Source organism: Ornithodoros turicata, chromosome 6, assembly GCF_037126465.1.
Source record: "Ornithodoros turicata isolate Travis chromosome 6, ASM3712646v1, whole genome shotgun sequence".
NCBI classification, from domain to species: Eukaryota; Metazoa; Arthropoda; class Arachnida; order Ixodida; family Argasidae; genus Ornithodoros; species Ornithodoros turicata.
Genome location: NC_088206.1, coordinates 58,800,695 through 58,820,216, shown reverse-complemented (window position 1 = coordinate 58,820,216; position 19,522 = coordinate 58,800,695). Strand labels below are relative to the sequence as shown.

Genomic DNA, 19,522 nt, shown 5'->3' with positions numbered 1-19,522 from the left:
GAGGAGAGGTCTCTATTCCGGGGTTCTCTCATATCGGCCGTTGCCTTCCTTTCTGCTTGTGCATAAGTGGACCACGAGTCCTGCCAAACCACAGTTGGCGTGTTTCCACTCCAACCTCTTTGAGTACCTTTTTTAAAACGGGATTCATGCGCTTCGTTTGAATTTGAGGTGAACGTGTCCCCTCTCCCCTTTTCCTCCCGTCTCTCTCTCTTCTCGCAGAGCACTCTAGCATTGGTTCACTTTCTGTAAAATACAAGTCATGCTGTCAACCATAAGCCACGTGCTTGTTGTTAAAAACGTTGCTAAAAAAACTTTGTCACACGAGCAGTCATCAACGATGAAGCCAATGACCAATAAACATGCGCGTGGTGCCATCAAGCATTGGATCCAATACTCTCTGACAGGTTGACACGTTACACGCTAGGTGGCCCTACCGCATCTGTACAATTGCAGAGTCATGTATAAAAACGGAAGTTTGGCCATTAATGGGACCTACCTATACCTGGAGCTCCACCCACTTTTTGAGATGTCTGACTAATCATCGGTCGAAATACAGTTCGGGATTATTACAGGCTATCCAAAAGTTATGTTTCACCATAATTTACTGGGGCGCCACCATGCTGGGGAAACTGGATTGGTTCGGATTGAAAGGATACCCCTCCTGACATACCGAAACGATGCATTTCGCGGCCACTTTTATCAGCGCCATCTGGATGGAGAGAGGCATGTCGGGAAGACGCAGAACTGTAGAAATCTAGCAGAAATTGTTGCTGGCAGAACTGATCGGTCAAGAGGGCGGAAGAGCCGCTTCTTCGTAGACAGACGGCTTGCGGTATGAGCTTTTAATCACGTAACATAATTATGCTACTTTTGCAGATCGAGTAAAAAGTGGGTAATGATGTAGGTATAAATAAAATTCAATGAATGCAAAATCTCACGCATCAGCGGCGTCCTTTTCTGCTATTTTCCAGGGATCTTGGTCTTCACTAGGCCTAATGTTAGCGACGAAACGTGTCATTTTCACGTAAATAATGAAAGTTCAAGCCGATTTTGCAGCTAGTTACAAGAAAATGTATATTCAATTATTCACACAATGAAATTGAAGTAACTTCTGAATTTTTTGCCACGAAATCCCCCTTCCTAGCAACACCTCCATGATGGGCAGACATTTGTGTCATGGCAGCCCCATAGCAAACAGTCACCAATGAAATGCGCCGAAGTTTGATTGACAGGTCGAGCCTCTGTTTTTAGGTTCCTCCTAATGGCCAAACTCCCTTTTTTATACACGGCTCTGTTCAATTGCCATTGGTAGTTTCAATGACGATTGAAAGGACTATCGCACCGTTCCGAAACTAGCGTCGTTTTACTCTTCGTTCATCACCGACAATAAAGCCGAAAATCCGGCACGAATTGAGTGGAGCAGTTTCTGCGCAATTTGATGCAATAGCACGGCAAGCGCAGAGGCCAGATGTTGAGAGTATGGCGGAATTCCCTCTCCGGCAATGGGAGAAAACGTCACACGGACAAGTACAATCAGGGAGAGCCTTTTGGCGACCGGCGAGGCCGGCTGGCCTCTGCAAGTCGGAGACCTGTGATCGGGTCGTTGAATGTCGTTTCTGGGTTAGTTCAAGATGATTAGCTGGGTTAAGCCACGCGATATGATCGCGTCAGAACACACACGCGTCAGCGAAGATATACGTACTTTTACAGAGGTGTTTTCACATAGTAGCTTTAATAAGTCTTTCGTGCATAATGTTCTACTCATGAACACAACAGACATGGATACAATACAATACAAGAACACTGCATGACCTCACCAGTGAAATTTAATGGGCAACATATGAGACAGAAATTTGCCATCGAATATGGAATTTTTATGTTTCGTGTTAAAAAAAAAAAAAAAGACCAGCCAAAGGCACATTCTCAGAGGTCTAGAGCTTCTGATCTGTAAATCTGGACGGACGTAGCCGGTTCTAAAATAAACACAGGACAAGAAATTCAAAAATGCAGATTGTCTCATCTACATCGCGTGGGGCAAGATGAGGCACGCCGTGATAATGAATTATACAAATTAGTTTTTGCAATTCAAGCACATATACAGCCCCCTTGAGCCCACCGCCTACATGATGTGCAATAAAACCACACAGAACCCGGTGCTATTTCCCTCTACCGTCCTTTGCAAACAAGGCACCGCCAGTCTGATGTGTCGCTGGTCGTTCGCTTTTGAGTTTGCTTCTGCTTTGCTGGAAATATCCTAGGACACAGGAAAATTTGCTGGAAAATCCTAGGCAATATGCAAAAAGAGCAATCTCTGAGGAACAAGTATAAAGCCACCTACTAGTTGACTTATCCGTTTCTAAATTACATTACATTTAAATTGCATTACATTTAAATTACATTAAGTTGTCGCGTCTTGCACCGTGCATATCATCGGATGCATTAATTTTTCAGTTAAGCACCGGATAACCAAGAGTGCCCATATTTTGCATATATCTAGTTGAATGAATAAAGAAATAGGATGTGGACTTACATTGACAGAATAAACCGGCGACACGCCGCGGCACAGCTAACAAGAAAAAGCGACTATACAGAAAATCGCGCCTTTTTTGCGGGTCTTTACATTCCAGGCAGAAGTAACCGATTTTCTTTTTCTCTTCAACGCAAACATCAATCCGGACAATTTCCAACAGCAGTAAAGCGGACATGCAGAGCCACCTATGAGTAAAGTTTCAAGCGCACGGAGCAACGCGTCTCTGAGACAAGCGGCGTCGAGCAAAAAATGGCGCATCTTGTCCCACCTTATACCCTATATGGCCGACGCGCTGTATGTTCATTATATTCACCACGATGCATCCGCGAAAAGAAATGAAGGAAGAAGAGAAAAGAAATCTCAAAGAGTCCATCTTGAAGCACGCAACGAACACGAACCTCATATAGGACGAGCGCACCTCACCCAGAATTCGGAGACAACACCCATGTCCTCCTGCCATAAATAACCTGGCCCTGTTAGTTTTTCACTTAGCTTACCTTCTATTCCTTTGTTCCCACAAAGCCCTTTTTTTTTTCGTCCGCGGACACGAGAACTGACGTCGACGAGAACAGGTCGATAAAATCCATCAGGCAAATCAACAGCGCGGTCGTTACGAAATCAATGGGCTGCACACGGGCTTCAACTGCGTGATTTGCGATACAGCATCTGGAGAGCGACAGATAACAAAAAGCAGATGATCGTAGAGTCGATCGGAGAATGCGGGCCGTATACTCGCCCTATTTCAGTGCACAAATTACATTACATTGCGTTACCGTCAATGAAGTATAGCAGAAGTTGGAATCCGCGTCGAATAATGCGTGCGTTACGCAGGACAAGAGCAAAACGTTAGCGTGTTTTACGTGCGGATCTCTCGACTTCGACGACCATTTCTTTGGTGTGTGGTACGGGTTTGTAAGTCCTTTCTTTTTCGTTTTACAGAGGCAGCGGTTAACACGGAGGTTCCAGGAGATCGCCTTGTCTGTGGAATAAAAACCCCTTTGCCTCCTCGTATCAGAGAGGAGGAAAACAGGGGGGTGACAGGTACGCGCGCAGGTGTTGAAGGGGAAAGCGGCGCGAGAGAGCGGCAGCTGCGTGCGGGGCAGGGCGGGAATCAAAAGGAAGCACACATTAGGGAGTTTTAGAACATCGGACGCGTTCCAGAGAAACAAACCAAAAACAAAAAGGAAGCTTTCACGTCCAAGATCAGCAACGTGATGCTAGTCACTTCAAAGGAATCGGGTTTCCTTGGCGTACCATATTTTCGGAACTGTTATCGTAAAGACCTTCCAATCTGCTAAATCTCTTCTAATCCTTCTCAACCGCCCTACTAATCCGGTGCCGTGACATGTAAACAAACGAGGACGATCAGTGTGACGCAACAGAGGCACCGACACCCCAAAAGCACGTTTTTCGTATTACCTTGATTCCCTAGCTGACGCATGTACCATTACGGTAATTAAAAGTTGAACATGATGAACTGCAGAAGAGCCGAAATGGGGGAAGCTACATGCGGGAACCACAGAACACACTAAACGAGAGCAGACCGAGGGCATATAGTCTCGTCACCGCGAGACATAGCGGCAACCTCTTCGTTCAGTGAGAACACGAAACACACGTGTGCTCTCTGCCAACGTCCCTCGAAGTCACCATTCGTGCCGTGGCTTCGCGATAGGCGTAACGAAGTGTGGACTAGGTATTAGCTCCTACCCGACGTCGACCTTACTACGTTTCGCGTTTGCTCGACGTGTCTATATGTTCACTGCGCGCAGGCAAGGTACGGCACTCACAACGTGCGAAGGCTATATGTCAGTCTGCCCATGCCGACTGATTTGCCGGAGCTCGACTTGGTGAGTGAACGACTGATCTCTCCGCGAATGCAGTTTTTGCAGATCCGGCGCCTCGATCATGCCCTTATGCACGGTGGAGGTCAATACAGCACTAATGGATCAGCTTTAATAACCTCGAAGGGGAGATAAGATGCAGGTTAGCTGGTTGTACGAAGAGACGTTGTTGTCCTGTGCACGTCTCCCCCCCCCCCTTCCCTGTCTCGGGGTTCCCTTCCAGCAATTCACAAACAAAGCATTTTACAAACAAATTTGCAGACTGACACGGAAAGTGTTGCGACATTGAGCGGCGATGTCAAACGTTTCGTCAGCGTCAGCAAAAGTCGCTAACAGCCGCCGCTGAAAATCGCAACACCTTCTGTGATGGTCTGCAAATTTTTGGTTGCGGCTGGCTGTACCACAAATATCACGCGCTCTGTCTGTACCAAATAATATGTCACGAACCTGTCACAAATAATCATCTCAGATGACTTGTAGACGACAGACTTTGTAGACGCGCGGTATAGGTACTTCACTTGAAGAGCTGAATCGATTCTCCCCACCGCGCACGTCTCATAATGTTGCACGAGCCCCATCACTTGTGTTTAAACTGCACCAACCAGACCCCTTCAATCGTCCCAATACTTCGCACTGTGTAGAAGCAGGTGCGCACACCACATCTCCTACTGAACTGTCAACGAGACATCGTTCCTCGAGGCGTTCTCAGGTAGCGCTTGGATAATCTGGAATGCACAATCTTTTCTTCCGCACTATACGGCTGCCCCCCACAATGTTGTGTGACACATGCAGTATTCAACTTCCTGAGATACAGAGCTTATGATGAATAGTCTCCGAATTAGAGCAAAACCCCTAGTGAGTGCGTTATCTTTTTTTTTCTCTCTTTTCAATCCTATCACCGGCTGTGCTATCTGAGGTTTTCCCTGGGTTTTCCGAAGACTTTCCAGACGAATGTCGGCACAGTTCCCCCTGAAGTCGGCCCAGGACGCATACTAACCCCCCTGTCCCCACTCCTTCCTGCTGTCCTCTCTCCATCTGGCCACGTCTGTACGCCGCTCATAGCCACAGTTGCTTCGCGGCGCTAACACGGAATTTAAAAAAATATATCTTTTCAATGCAATAGTAAGTGGGCCTTGTGTTTGACTGACCATTCTCCTACACAAGTTCTTGGAATAATCATACGAGGGGTGTTCAAGTCAAATCGGGACTTTTCATTTTTTCGCAAAAGTAAAATGAACTTACAGGCGACAAATTAGTTTTATTTTTCAACGTAATCTCCAGCTGCACTAAGTGCACTTGTCCCAGCATTTCACGAGGGCTTGGATGCCAGCAGCGTAGAAATCCTTACCGACGTGTAGCAGCTATGATCGGACCGCATTCTTGACCTCGTCGTCGCTGGTGAAGTGGCAGCCCCCAAGGAACGCCTTGCAGTGGCGCGGAGAGATGGAAATCGCTGGGGCGAGGCCTGGACTGTAAGGGGGATGTGGCAGCAACTCCCAGCCAAGTTCCTGTAAGGTGCGTGTCGTGAGATGCGCGGTATGCGGGCGTGCATTGTCCTGTAGGAGGAGGACTCCTTTGGTGATGAGGCCCGGCCGCTTTTGCTGCAGCGCCTTATGCACATCCCTGTGAACCTGGCAGTAATATGCACTATTGATGGTGGTACCACTGGGCAGAAAATCAACATGAACAACGCCAGCCTTGTCCCAGAAAACCGTGGCCATGACCTTACCCGCAGATGGGGTGCTCCGGAACTTCTTGGGAGCTGGCGAGCCCGGATGCTTCCACTGTTTTGATGCGCGTTAGGCTCACGAGCGAAATGGTGCACCCACGTTTCATCGCACGTGACGATCCGATCAAGGAACGGCTGTCCTTCAGTGTCGAAACGATACCTTAGCTCTAGGGGATTTCCAGTCTTCTCTGCCGGTCAAACACGGAGAGCTGCCTCGGGACCCAACGGGCACTAACTTTCCGAAACTGGATGTGTTCATGAATGATAGTGCTCAACGTTCCCTCAGAAAGGTCCGTCTTTCAAGCCAGTTCGAGACATGTTATCCGTCGGTCATTGAGGATCAGGCGCTCCACAAGTTGGATGTTCTGAGGAACTCTGACACTTGGCTCTGAGCCGCCCCGGCCGGGATCGTCCTGCACTGATGTACTGCCGTCTCGGAACCGTTTGCACCACTCAAACGCTTTGCTGCGGCTAAATGTATCGTGGCCATACTGAGCCTGAAGTCATCTGTGAATTTCAGGTGACTTTACGCCTTCATGCACGAGAAACTTCATGACAATTCGCTGTTCGATGTGCACGCTCACCTCATTGCCGGTCATCTTGTCCAGCACATGTCTTCTGTTTTGCACAAACGTTGGACGACCACGTGGTGAACGCAGAGGCCTGTCGCGTGTGAAAATGACGAAAAAGAAGTTGCGTGAGCCATTTATACACTCAGGAGACAGAAAGTCCCGGTTTGACTTGAATACCCGTCGTACATTCTCACCCCAAGATTGAAGCCTTCGATCTGCACGCGCTCTAGAACCCCTTTCACTCTAGTGAGGTTGACATCGTTCCGTGACGCACCTGGGAAACCCAATCACGTTGCTCGTAGCGTGACGTCAACAGTCTAGGCCGAAGCGGTCATGCGGCCAGCGGTGCGCCGGACCCCTAGCGGACGAATTTTCGGTGGCGAATGAGAGCTCACCTTTGCCCCACGCCACAGCAGCAGGATTGGGTGGCGTCGATTTCGCTGCTCTATGCTTTGCTGACGTCCCGGTGCCTTTTCGTTGTTGGGTTGCGCGGTGATAGGACACCGCTCGGCGAAAATACTTTGAATTGTCACTCATGACAAACTGCCCGGTGCGGACTTTTTCTTTCTTTTTTTTTTTAGCTCCCGCGAGAGGACGACGAGGGCAATTCACATGCAGCACGCGCGCGAGTCCTCTGTTCTGGGCTTAAAAAAAAAAAAAAGTCGTGGAACCTTGAAGAGAGCGTATCGGAGAATTAGGGAAGAAGGAAAGTGCATCGTGACACCACCGACTCCTCTACCATGTGACTCGTGATGTAGAGACCGGCGCAGCTCAAGCATAGTGCGTGAGCTGCGAAGAAAGAAAGAAAAAGGGCATGGGGCTTGCCTACGTCACACGTGCCGATCCAGTGGGCAGCCCGCTGCTGCGTTGCTTGACTGTTGTGGCAAATTTGATTGCGCAGTGACCGCACACCGCACAGCGTAAATATTTGGTTCCGGGACATTTGATCGAATGTCGTTTGATCGAAAGCCGTTTGATCGAACGCGGGACATTTGGTCGAAAACCATTTGATCGAAACGGCAGCGGTCGTTTGATCGATTTTCTTAATTGGTTCACTTGGAGTGTCGAAAATGACAAAAAAAGACAAGGAAAAAAATTCTAAATGCAGTTATCCTAAGGAACATTTAACTTTGTGTAATCTGCTTCTCCGTAAACACATTCCTCATGCTAACCCACTTTTTCGTGTCCAAAAAGCAGTACAAGGGCCAGGGTTGTTCACCCTTAACCCGTTGGACAACCGCTTAGGTTTTTCCGCTATGACACAGAGTGACTAAACATGCTGTACTTGTTAATTCCCCAACCCTTTGTCAAATAATAATTAATGTCAAGTATTAAACATTTTGGCAAATGAATTAAAAAATAAGTAAATGACATTTTTGATGATGATTTATTCCCGTCGAATGTGAACAAATTTTAACATGTATTATTGTTTGTAATCAACTGACCACTGTATAGGAGAAAGAGCAGTTTCAGTTTATTTACTTTTCGCCTATGTGAAAGTGAACCTAAATTTAGTTCTTGCAACAGACATGTAACCGAAGAAGTCATTCGAAACCTAGACAAGATAAGCAGGGCAGCAGATCTTTGTACTTTCTTTATTTCTTCGGATAGCGTGCATGTGTAGTGATTCCAGACTGCAGATGCATACTCTAAGGTCGAACTAAGGTTTTACATGCTGTTAGTTTAATATCTCTCGTTGGACCATGGCGAAATTCGTTCTTAGCACCCACAGACTTCGAGTGGCTTTGTACATATGACTATCCCGTTCCAGACCGTTCCCTTTAAATATGTCGCCAGCAATAAGAAGGGTGCCCAGAACAAGGATAGACTATCGGCTGCTCTCAACCTGGGGCAGCTTTCTTCAATATGTGTCCTATTGATTCGTAAAGGACAAACGTCTGCAACTAACCAGTGGTCTCCCCTCTTCGGCTGTTAAAAGCAAAAAAGAAAGAATAAAAAAAGCAGACTACACTGATTGCCTGCTTCGTATGCTCGAGTCAAAAGTTACAGAAAAAGTGGTGGGGACAACACAGTGCATGCAGCTTTGGATTCCCTTCGAACAAACGTCTTTCGAACAAACGGCGTCGATCAACCGGCTTTCGATCAAACGGCTTTCGACCAAGCGGCGTTCGATCAAACGCCTTCGATCAAACGGCGTTCGACCAAATGGGCGGACACCTAAATATTTTGGCTCCGACGGAGCGCCCGGCTCTCATCTGGCAACGTTGTTGCTGTTCGCGTCTTCCGGGGAGGAGGGGGGGGGGCTCACTTCTTGCACTCCGTTAGCGGATCTCCATGTGACATACCCAACCGACCGCTCCGACCTCCGAGAAAACACAAGGAGGAAGAAGCTATCTCTCCCATTGTCCCTTCTTTTGATCAGGGTCACGTGACTTCTCCACCACGTGACCCTCCCGGACGCCGGCGTCCTTGTTAGCAGACTAGTGTCCTGTCCAGAACATGACATCTTCAAAAATTGTCAGATATGCACAGCGTTCATAAACAGAATTTAAATTTCGCGTAGAGAATCCTTGAGGCACCTTCTTTTTATGGTGGACTAAATAAAATAAACGCTGTTTTCCGAGTTCAGAGTGGCACTTTAAGCTAGATATTTCGAGCAATTCTAGATATCATTTCCTGCAAGAGGATACACAGCAAAGCAAGAAACCGAAGTGGAGGGAAGCGTGTTATATTGGAAATGTGTTGTTATTATTCCCCTCTTTTGGCTGCCCATATGAACCGCCTTCCTTAGATAGGGCGTTGTCCTTCCGGAGATCTTTTGCGTGGGATTTCGGTTTGGCTCAATTCCATGGCAAAATTTGTTCGCGGCAGGGCTGGGCAGTAATACTGATATTTTGTATTATAATACAAATACATAATACATGACGGCAATGGGTATTATAATACAAATACATAATACTCTTGTGCCGAAGTATTATAATACATAATAATAATACATCTATGTATTACTTGAGTAATACTAGTAATACAATTAACTGGATAGATTGTGAGATCGTTTTCCTAGTGAAGGGTTCTCCTTCATGCTTTCTTCATACTCAAGGTGTGCAGAGGGATTGACCCTCTGAAATGTAAAAAAAAAAAGAAAAAAGAAAGAAAGAAAAACGGATGTCGTGCAAGAACGTTCTACGGATCCCGTTCACATGCGCGGTCAGTTTAACCTGCAGAAGAATTACGCGTCATCATTATTAGGGTGATGTTGGTTATGTCCTCACTTTTTCACACAACATAAATAAAAACAATAGAGATTCACTTTGAGATACCTTCAACTTGGAGGTTGACTGCTTCGACGTGCTGATCACTTTCGAACAGAATATACATTTTGCCTTCAGTGTGGCAAAGACTTCATGTGCTCAACCACAAAAAACGGCCGTCCAAAATTGTGAATTTCTGACGCAAATTTGACGCCAAAATTGTTCAGTTCTAACCGGGCACGCTGTTAATGGGACATGGCTACAAGCACCCTTCTACGAGGACATTGCACGTGTGGTGACTAAACATGAGGGGATGTCGTCGTTGTCCCGAAGAAACGCCCGGAAACGAGTGTTCCCAACTCTGAACTCATTGATCCAGTCCCGTGTAATCTGGGATAGCGGTCTTATTGTCAAGCTACGGTCCGCGTGGCCGCATACCAGGCGCCTTTGTTTGTCACCAATGGGAGATGGGCTTCTTGGAAGGAAGATTACCGATCATCTGCACATGTGGCGCTTTTGTTAGGACCAAAAGGTCCACAAAAAGTATTACGACTTCACAAGTAATATAATACATGTAATACCTCAATTTTGTGTATTATAATACAGATACAAATACATTTTTAGAATCAGTATTATAATACATAATACAGATACTCAAAGTATTACAGTAATAGTATTAAAATACAAAGTATTACTATTACTGCCCAGCCCTGGTTCGCGGATATCTCAAAGCCGCGCTAGTTCCAGGATTTTTTTTTTATTGTTATTTTTTTAGTGGCCTGGCTTTACATAATGACTGCCTGCAACATGTGCCGAAAACCCTCAGATTAAAGAGGTGGCGAGTTAATTTTGTAGTTGCAACCACTCTTGCACAGAACATCCACCCTTTCGTACATTACCTACCCACAAAACGGCATCTTCCCAAGCAGCAAAATGTACTGAAAGTCGAGTGCAATAGGGGTGGACGGGTAGGTGGATGGCCTTGAACAGGCTCGTGAAACTGAAGTACTCTGATAAGACGAATACCGACCACCCCTATTGCACTCGACTTTCAGTACATTGTGCTGCTTGGGTTCGCGTCTTTGATTTCTTTTTGATAAAAATATGTATCCAATAAAAACAAACACCCTCATATATACTATAAACAAAACGCAACCAACACACACACACACACACACACACACATAAAGAGACGGTGATATCAACCAATAAAACGTGCCGTTAAGGGGCAAATTACTACGCGTTCCATTTCCCCCTCTCCTTCTCTCACTGTATAAACGCACGGGTAAAACAAGACGGGTACGGTTGTCGACCCCGTGACCTGTCACTCCGCTGTGAAATACGCCGAGCGTTGTTCGCGGCACAAATTAAAGCTTGCCTGCTGGGCTTAAAGGGTTGTACGAGACGTATACAACCGCTCACTTTGTCATCATGTCCTACAACATTTTGTTTTTTTAAAGTCGGCAATCAAAACGGCAAACAGAAATGAAAACCCTACAGCGTGTGCTACCCGCACACAAGTGTCTTATGTGCACGGCGGGAATTGTTGAGTAGGACAACGCCTGCTGAACGAAATTAACGTTAATTAAACATATCGGTTTCATGCTGCCTACGAGTTTATTCTCTAATGGACGTTGTGCGCATTATTAAAATGGAGTCGTGGGGCTGACTGCGAAACAGCCTATACAACACCGTCGTCAGGTTCTGCCGAATTCAAACGTGTCATGTTGTCAGAACTGGGGAGGACGCCATGAACCAATACCAAAATGGGAACGAGCTCTCATTGGCTCGGACCAAAGGTTGATCGACCTGCCATCAAATCACCGCATGGGAATCACGGGAACGGTGACATTTTGTTGTTTAATAACATTTGGCAGTTAACGACTCTGCTACCACATAATCCCCAAGGGACACTAAAGGGACACTAACCGTGTGCTCACGCGAGCGGCATCTTCACGGAAGATTCTAGTGGAAGAAAAAGCGAAAAAACTGCTCACAGAGCTGAAGTTCCGCCCCATATTATGTTGAGCATTCACACAGTTCCAGAATGGCGTACTGCTCACTTAGCAGACGACACCGTCGGCGTCTTTTCCTGTCGTCTGCTACGGAATATCTTGTGGCTGTGTAGCAGACTATTTCCAACGGTTAGCAGTATATGTGAAGACAAGTGAAGACACGACGTTGAGCGCTCACGCTCACGTGACAGCGGAAAGCTATGACGTTTTGCGTAGAGTCATTAAATAAGCTACGCTTATTAGCGTAGCTTATTTAGTGACTCTAGTTTTGCGAATCTTCCGCTGTAGTATTCTGGGGAATGTCGCTCGTGTGAATACACGGGTAGTGTCTCTTTAATTACACTGCCAATGACGGTGTGCAGAAGAACAGACACTGTTCGAAATATCGCCGACTCCCACACTGGCGCTTTGCTTCAATCAAACGGAGGAGCCATGTTTTGATTGCATATAGTGTTACGATGATCTGACTGCATGTACAACCCTGTCCGCATTTTTACATGGAATCGCAGTAACACCGCACACAATAACGCAATTGTCTGTGTTGCTTGAACGACAAGGCAAGGAGAGAGTGTTTGTATACATATATGCATTATATAGAAGAACGCGCGACAGAACGACAAGGACAGACAACCACACGGAAACAGTCGTTCTGTTCGCTTTCTTCCATAACGAATTGCTTGCTACGAAATGCGTGTGAGTATGCTTGTGATTTTACAACTATGCCCGTGTTTGTGTCCCTTGATGTCTAAAGGGTCGAAAAGGTAGATGGGACGTTGTGTACCAATTAGTCACGGAAAGTGGTGACGCAAATCAAGCTTTCGACAGTGCTATCTCCTGCGACGCTTCGTTAATTCGAGATCGGATTTAAATGGTTTTCGAATTCAGCTCATTAACGGGATGTTATTAAAGGGATCGCAGTGAAATTTCAATTTAACGTAGTTTCGAACCAAATCAAATTAACGTGACCTCACTATATGTTACCATGCACTATCTCTCTCTCTCTCTCGAAACGATCTCAACTGACGCGGATTCAGGAAAAGGCAATGAACTGGCTCGTTCGAGAACAGGTAATATTCTAAATGCTACATTCCTTATTCCTTCCAAAGAGATATTCCTGTGACGGTGCTTTCCAACATATACAGCTTTCTCGAAACTCAAGCATGCTCCAGGAGCGTTCAAATATTTACTGCATATCTGCGACGATGATCCTACTGCGCATAGCGTAAAAGTATGTAGCTTCGATTTTTTAGACAACTCTGATAAACAAATGCCAAAGGACAGCGCGCGCCGCGATTGCAGGGTGCGTTGCCTCGCGGTACTTTTGGCGAATTCGTGTGGTCATTTCGTGGCCACCTTTTTTTGCCAGATCACGAGCAGTCATGTTCGCTTGATCAAAGAGAAGCAATCTGGCATGTTCGCGTGGCGCATTCCGAGTGCCCGGAATTTGCCAGCTGCCACTTTTTTCGCCCGGCGTCGATACGACCGGGTAGCGCGGGTTGCCCCACTATATCCGATGTCGTCACATCCGCACTCCAAGGGTGGCGAGGGCCCGCATTGTCTCGCAGGTCGAAGTTCACGTGGGTTAGCAGACGACGAAACCCGAAGACGGGCGACCGCGATGCCCGTATAGCATGATCCAAGCGGCCAAAATCCGTTAGGTTCCTGGCATTCATGTTCGAGTGGCAACAGTCACGTGATCCAGCGCGAGCAATTTCGGAGCAATTTTCGAGCGCGAGGCCAACGCGCACCTAGAGAGAGAGAAAGCCTGCTCACTCGTCGACGTGACGTAACAACTAAGAGTCAGCCAATCAGGATCGTGCTTTCAATGGCCGTAGCCATGGAGACGAACCGCCGTCGTCTGCGACTAGTGATTCAACATCCCCGCGTAATAAACGTGTAAAACTTTAAAATAAAGCGCAAAACGGTCCCATATTTTTCTCAAAAGTGTGTGGTGCAATCATTTGAGAGTTCCTGAATTCGCAGAACGGGGAATCGCAGCAGTAGCAGACGAATTCTGACTTTGTTTGGCCACGTAGCGAAGGAGGGAGAGGAGGCAATAAGCAGGCCTTATGTATCTTGGTGGCGTTGGCCAGGCCCTGTCCCATGAAATGACCACCCGAATTCGCCATTTGTATTTTATGTGCTTTCCTTTTTTTGGGCTGAAGAAGAAAAACCAAGCCACGCAAAGGGTACTTTGTTGGAAACACCTCGGTTGGGCGTTGCTCGTGGTAATCTGCAACTTTCTAATTGACAGCTCGGCTATAAAACAAATACTTTAAAATGTTGCTAATTCGTCTGGTCTAATTAATTAATTAGTCGCAATGAAAGAAATATTGGGCACTAGGATACACGACTGCTAATGACAGTTACTTTGTATAATTCACGTATAGAGAGATAAGTCTTTTTTAAAATCATATGGTGCACGTTGGTTGGGGCAGCCATATGTCTTCCCGGTGCACATTGTGCACTTGTCTCATCTCCCGTCTAGTTAGGCATGAATGTTTTCTTCACCCCCGGGTATTACACAGTACGCGTTACACACAATACCACGGACCGAAATGAGCAAGCTTGCATTGTCGACCGTCAGACCTCCGTCTTTCCGTTTTTCAACTACGTCAGGTTATATACCGGTGTCTCCGGTATACCAGCAGGGTAGGTGCCGTATCGATCTATTACTGGGGCGTCAAAAACTCCAGGAGAGGATGACGGGGACACATTTATCCTGCCTCGAACTCCCCCACCTACCCTACGTGCTCCCCCGCACGACCACCCCTCGCCAGGGGACCCAATCCCTGCTCTTTGTGGGAGAAAGCTCCCCAATCCGTCTGTGTCTACACAGACGAAGCGTTCTCGAGCAATATTACATCGCCACTCTAAATAAGTTAGCGAGCAAACAATGCCCTCTAATTCCCACGGTCGTGTCGTTAGGCGTGGAAGGTAGCTTGCGTATATGTCGGAAGAATATTTACCGTTGTTTATCCCGCGTAATATACCGTGACATATACCCGTGGAATATTGTAGTGGTAGAAAAAACACGTTTGTTCCGCCGCGTCCTTGCGTTGAGCCGGGACATCTTTAATGGCGTACTGTGCACGTGGCAGACGACCATCAGCCCTGTCTTCTGCAGTGGAATATCTTCTGGCTGGGCCGTGATGACCACTAAGCGCACACGTAGAAACAGAAAGCTATGACGTTTCGCGCATCTTCCGTCTGAATATTCTGGGGAATATCGCTCCTATTAATACACGAATGTCTAACACAACACTACGGCAGCCTGAATGGTAGTCCACCCCCTCCCCTATTCCTGCAAGTGTATCTGGAGACAAACACTTTATTGCTGCTAAGTTGTGTGTTTTATGTACTCTTATTTTGGCTTTGACACGTTACCCAACATTCTTTACACTGTTACATAACACTCAGTTTTTGACAGTGTTTTGAGCCATGGGAGTATTATCCTGCTTACAGTCACTATATAAGCTCACATAGTGCTGAATTATTAAGCGACTGTCATCCCACTCACCCATGCAACGCGCAACGGACACGCAGTGATCAAAACACGTCTTTTCTCGTGATGGTTCTGGAGTATCGTATCATGTTGCCGTCCTGTGTAGTTTAGTTGTACAATTCAAAGCCTGACATCCAGAAAATTCCAATGACGACAAGAAATTTCGGCATGGCATTATCGCATAGATTCGCGTTCAATCGAGCAGCTCAAAGCGACTAAAGTGTCGGAATAAAATGCGAGGATAACAGAGGCCGCCCACCCCTCCAAAATCTCGACAAACACCCAACAAAGACATGGCCACATAAATGTACAAAGAGGAAAAGAGAGAGAGGGGGGGTCTTTTCTCCTTTTGATCGCGTTACCCCATACATTAAAGAAGAAAAATAAAGCTACGGTATTTGCAATACCCACAGCTTCACTGATATATGAACACAAATAAAACACAAAAGGAGCATTTGCTTCTCTATGGAGGCAGGGCTCGACTTCGCGAAGCACATGCGTTCGTCTTCAAACAGCATGTATCCCAATTGTAAACAATGTCAAGTGATGTATAACTATCACCATTCGGCCTTGGCTTCAGGATTATAACCTGTTAACCCTAATACACATTGACAACGTATTGATCAACCGTTCCTTCCGGGCGTGACAGGAATGTTACAGCAGTTTCTTACCTCGTTTGCGTCTCTCGGAGAGATAGTTTATTCCACGTCGAATGTTCGTGAGTATCCCAACGACTACATAGTAATGATGCAACTGGGTTGACTTCCACACAAATACAATTGCACGTGCTTGTAGAGGTGCAAGACGCACAAACAGGAGCACAAACTCATTACTCCCACACCATTCACTGTTGAGGCTTCACAGCGCTGCGTCTACAGGCACTTTGCAAGAACTTCACCTCATGAGAATTGTGCACTAGATCCAACAAACCGTTCAAATTCAGACGTCCATTTCAAACATCCCACGTTAGCGGAGTTGTTTGGCGGCGTCCCACGCATTCTCGTCTGCAAAGTATTCCCCTCACCAACTTCCTGTTTCTCCGACACTCTCGCTCCCAGACCTCCGAGGTACCCTCGCACTGATGATCCGTACAAAGAGTTTCGGTTTCGGTCTTTGCCGCGCTGCAGCATGGTGTGTTGTTGCATAATTAGTTGCCGATTCACAATTTTTCGTTTGAGTTTCCGTTCATTCGTTTTAGGTACTGTCTTCAAAATGATTATGACTCCCAAAAATGCGATGCTAAAAGTTTCATGTGCTGATAACGGATATATCTGTTCCGATGCCCTTGGTGAACACGTACAGTTGCTAATCAATATAGTTTATTCAACACCACCAATCACAGCAGCACCAGGAGCCATTCCCGCAAAGGTAATACTATTCAATAAATAAGAGCTTCCGAGCAGGGAGTCTTCAGAACGAAAACAAAAGGCGTACATATTATGTACAGCTATTGAACGAGGAATGGCACTCCTTAGAACAACAATCTCACCACTTTGGCAATATGAAATCGAAATGAATCAGTCCCGAAGGCGTACTGACGCCTGACAATGATGAGACAATAAATTAATCTGACGATGTCCTTCCTTAGAAAATAGACATCTACGAATGAGTATGTGATGACACAACCGAATACAATCCACGATGCATGTACCTCAGAATATTTCTCCGGCAATTCTGTTTCTGGAGATTAGAAAAATATCGGACGGTGTTACGGGCACCGTGCAGTTCCTGCCGGACAAGTCGTCCGGGCAAACGCAGCGATAGAATCCATCTTCTTCAGATAGGCTCAGGCACGTGCTGCCATTTTCACAGGGAGCGTGCTCTTCGCAGTACTTCAATTCTGTTCCAAATATGACAAATAAACACAGTTTGTAACGAAGGAGTTGTGTTGTGATGTCGCACGGAAAGAAAGAAAGAAAAAAAAAAGAATAAGACAAATAAAACTATCAACGGAACCTACCTTGATCGCACAGGGTTCCTCCCCAGCCTGGTTCACACATGCATTCCCATGGTTTGGTGCATGCACCATGTCTGCATCCTGGGTACGGAAAGCACTTGTCGCAGTTTTTTCCAGTCCATCCAATGCGGCATCTTCAAAGGAAAGCGCGCAAAAATGCTCAACATGTGATAACGAAAGTGAAGATGATACAATACAATACAATACAATGTTTATTACTAAAACTAATAAGCTGTAAGCACAGCTTAGGCAGCGTGTACCCTTAGGTTGCTCTCATGCTTTACATCAATATTATCCCTAGTATGTTAATAGAGCTCCCGTATACACGCTGTGAAAAGAACTGAATAATTTTAATGCTTTTGAGGGCTATATGCACTGCCACAACCATTTAGTCTCTTACAGGACTAAATGCATGGGACCTTATGCGCGGTTTAGGGACTATTTTGGAGTGCTGGAGAATAAGTTTTAAGCTCGGGAGACAAAAACATTAGCAATCTGGGAGACTAGAAGCTCTAATTGTTGCCCACTTTATTTTTTTCTTTTTCTTTAGAGCGGACGTTAACGAGTGGAACCAGATCCAGACAAATTACCGAACCAATAGAGACATTAAGCTGGTGTACCCTGACCGGAAAGGGTAGTAGACAGTCAAGAAAGTTTTCTTGCGGCGAAACACCTCATGTGCTCTTCATCATTAAAATAAAGTGTTGTTGTTGTTTCCGTCCTATTAGTCCTTATTCTTTCTTATAATTATCACAACGGTATTAGCAATCCAGTCTGATCATCCAACATGCGTCAAGCGAAAAAATGCATCAATTAATATTGCAGCGAAACAAAAAGAAAAGAAAGCGTTATTGGCAACGTATCAGAAAAAAAAAAAGATATTAGGTATCCGACCAATGTATCAAAGAGCAGTACATCGTATGCAAGGCTTTAACATCAATAAAGCATCCCCTTAAACAGAAGCACGTCATTGAGTAGTCAATAACCATACCTGCATTCGTCAGGCTTTGTGCAGTAGCCATGTTCGAAGTGACACTTGGAAGAGCACACCGCTGCAGAAAGGGTAACCAGGTATGTGTTAACGCAACACCACAGACGCTATGACGATATAAGAGCTGCCAAAAATACAGGGTGTATCACATAAGCACGAACTGATTCTTGTAAATGCATGTTGAATTGTTCGGATGCCGGTACTGTGAGAGTTTCTAAACCAGACCCGACAGGAGGATTACGTTACTATCCTGTTATGTGCTATATTGTGTTATATACCTCCTTGTCACGTGACTATGGAAGATCTTGCATCTCGCAAGAAACCGACATCGATTTGCGAGTCTTGTCAGCTCACCACTGACCCAAATCATAGTCCAGTATATATATAGATGGCTCGACGTACACGAAATATTGGTGGATGTATCGATTTTAGATTTAGATCGATTTTAGATTAGAACTGTCGTTCGAAGTGTCCTTATTTTGTGGGCGATCGAAAAAGCGAATGAAGCAAGAAATCCGGCTTTTTCCACTCAATCCTACCACCGGCTATGCTGTCTGAGGTCCTCACCACCCTTTCTAGATGGATGTCGGCACAGTACCCCTGAAGGAGGCCCAGGACGCGTACTAAGCCCCGTTTCCTCTCATTCCTGCTGCCTTCTCTTCATCTACCCACGTTCATAGCCACAGTTGCTTCGCAGCGCTAACATGAAATTGCCGTATACAATATGTACAGGGTGGTCTACCAACCACGATAGAAATTCATAGTAAAAAACGTAGGCCCCGGAGAGACATGCGGTCAAGGGATTTTTTCTGCCAATAACTTTTGCCACATATTGGTAACATGTTTATTTCATTTCAATTGACGAAAAGTTAATTTCTTGAATTGAACTCCGAAATTTCCCAAAGCAACCTAACGTTGTGCAACCTAACCCAACAAAGCAACCTAACGTTGAAAAAAAGTCATGTTGACTGGGCAAATTTCAGAGTTCAGTTAAGAAGTTTCAATTTATTGCAATTGAAATTCGACAAAAGTATTTTTTTGAAGATGGCAAACTTAATTGCCGCACGGGAGCCGTTGACCGCATATTTTTCCGTTCTATCGTTTTCTTATAGACCCCAAATGACACGTTTCGTGCCGCACCCTGTATACAGTATAAGGCCCAAGACTGTC

The 19,522-nt window shown here is 45.8% G+C and overlaps 2 protein-coding genes across 2 annotated transcripts in view; both read right to left on the bottom strand.

Moving 5' to 3' along the window:
- The window catches only part of LOC135396814 (uncharacterized), a 143,133-nt gene extending 126,729 nt beyond the window's left edge, over positions 1–16,404 (bottom strand). The window contains exon 1 of the mRNA XM_064628009.1: positions 16,076–16,404. The gene's annotated coding sequence lies outside the window, so the exon portion shown is untranslated. The remainder of the gene's footprint in view (positions 1–16,075) is intronic.
- Positions 16,405–16,573: 169 nt separating this feature from the next.
- Positions 16,574–19,522, bottom strand: part of LOC135398668 (delta-like protein 1) — a 30,977-nt gene continuing 28,028 nt past the window's right edge. The window contains exons 7-9 of the mRNA XM_064630052.1: positions 18,353–18,413; positions 17,365–17,495; positions 16,574–17,244 (exon numbers count right to left, since the gene is read on the bottom strand). Coding sequence (XP_064486122.1) covers positions 17,057–17,244; positions 17,365–17,495; positions 18,353–18,413 — 380 coding nt within the window. The 3' untranslated portion in view covers positions 16,574–17,056. The remainder of the gene's footprint in view (positions 17,245–17,364; positions 17,496–18,352; positions 18,414–19,522) is intronic.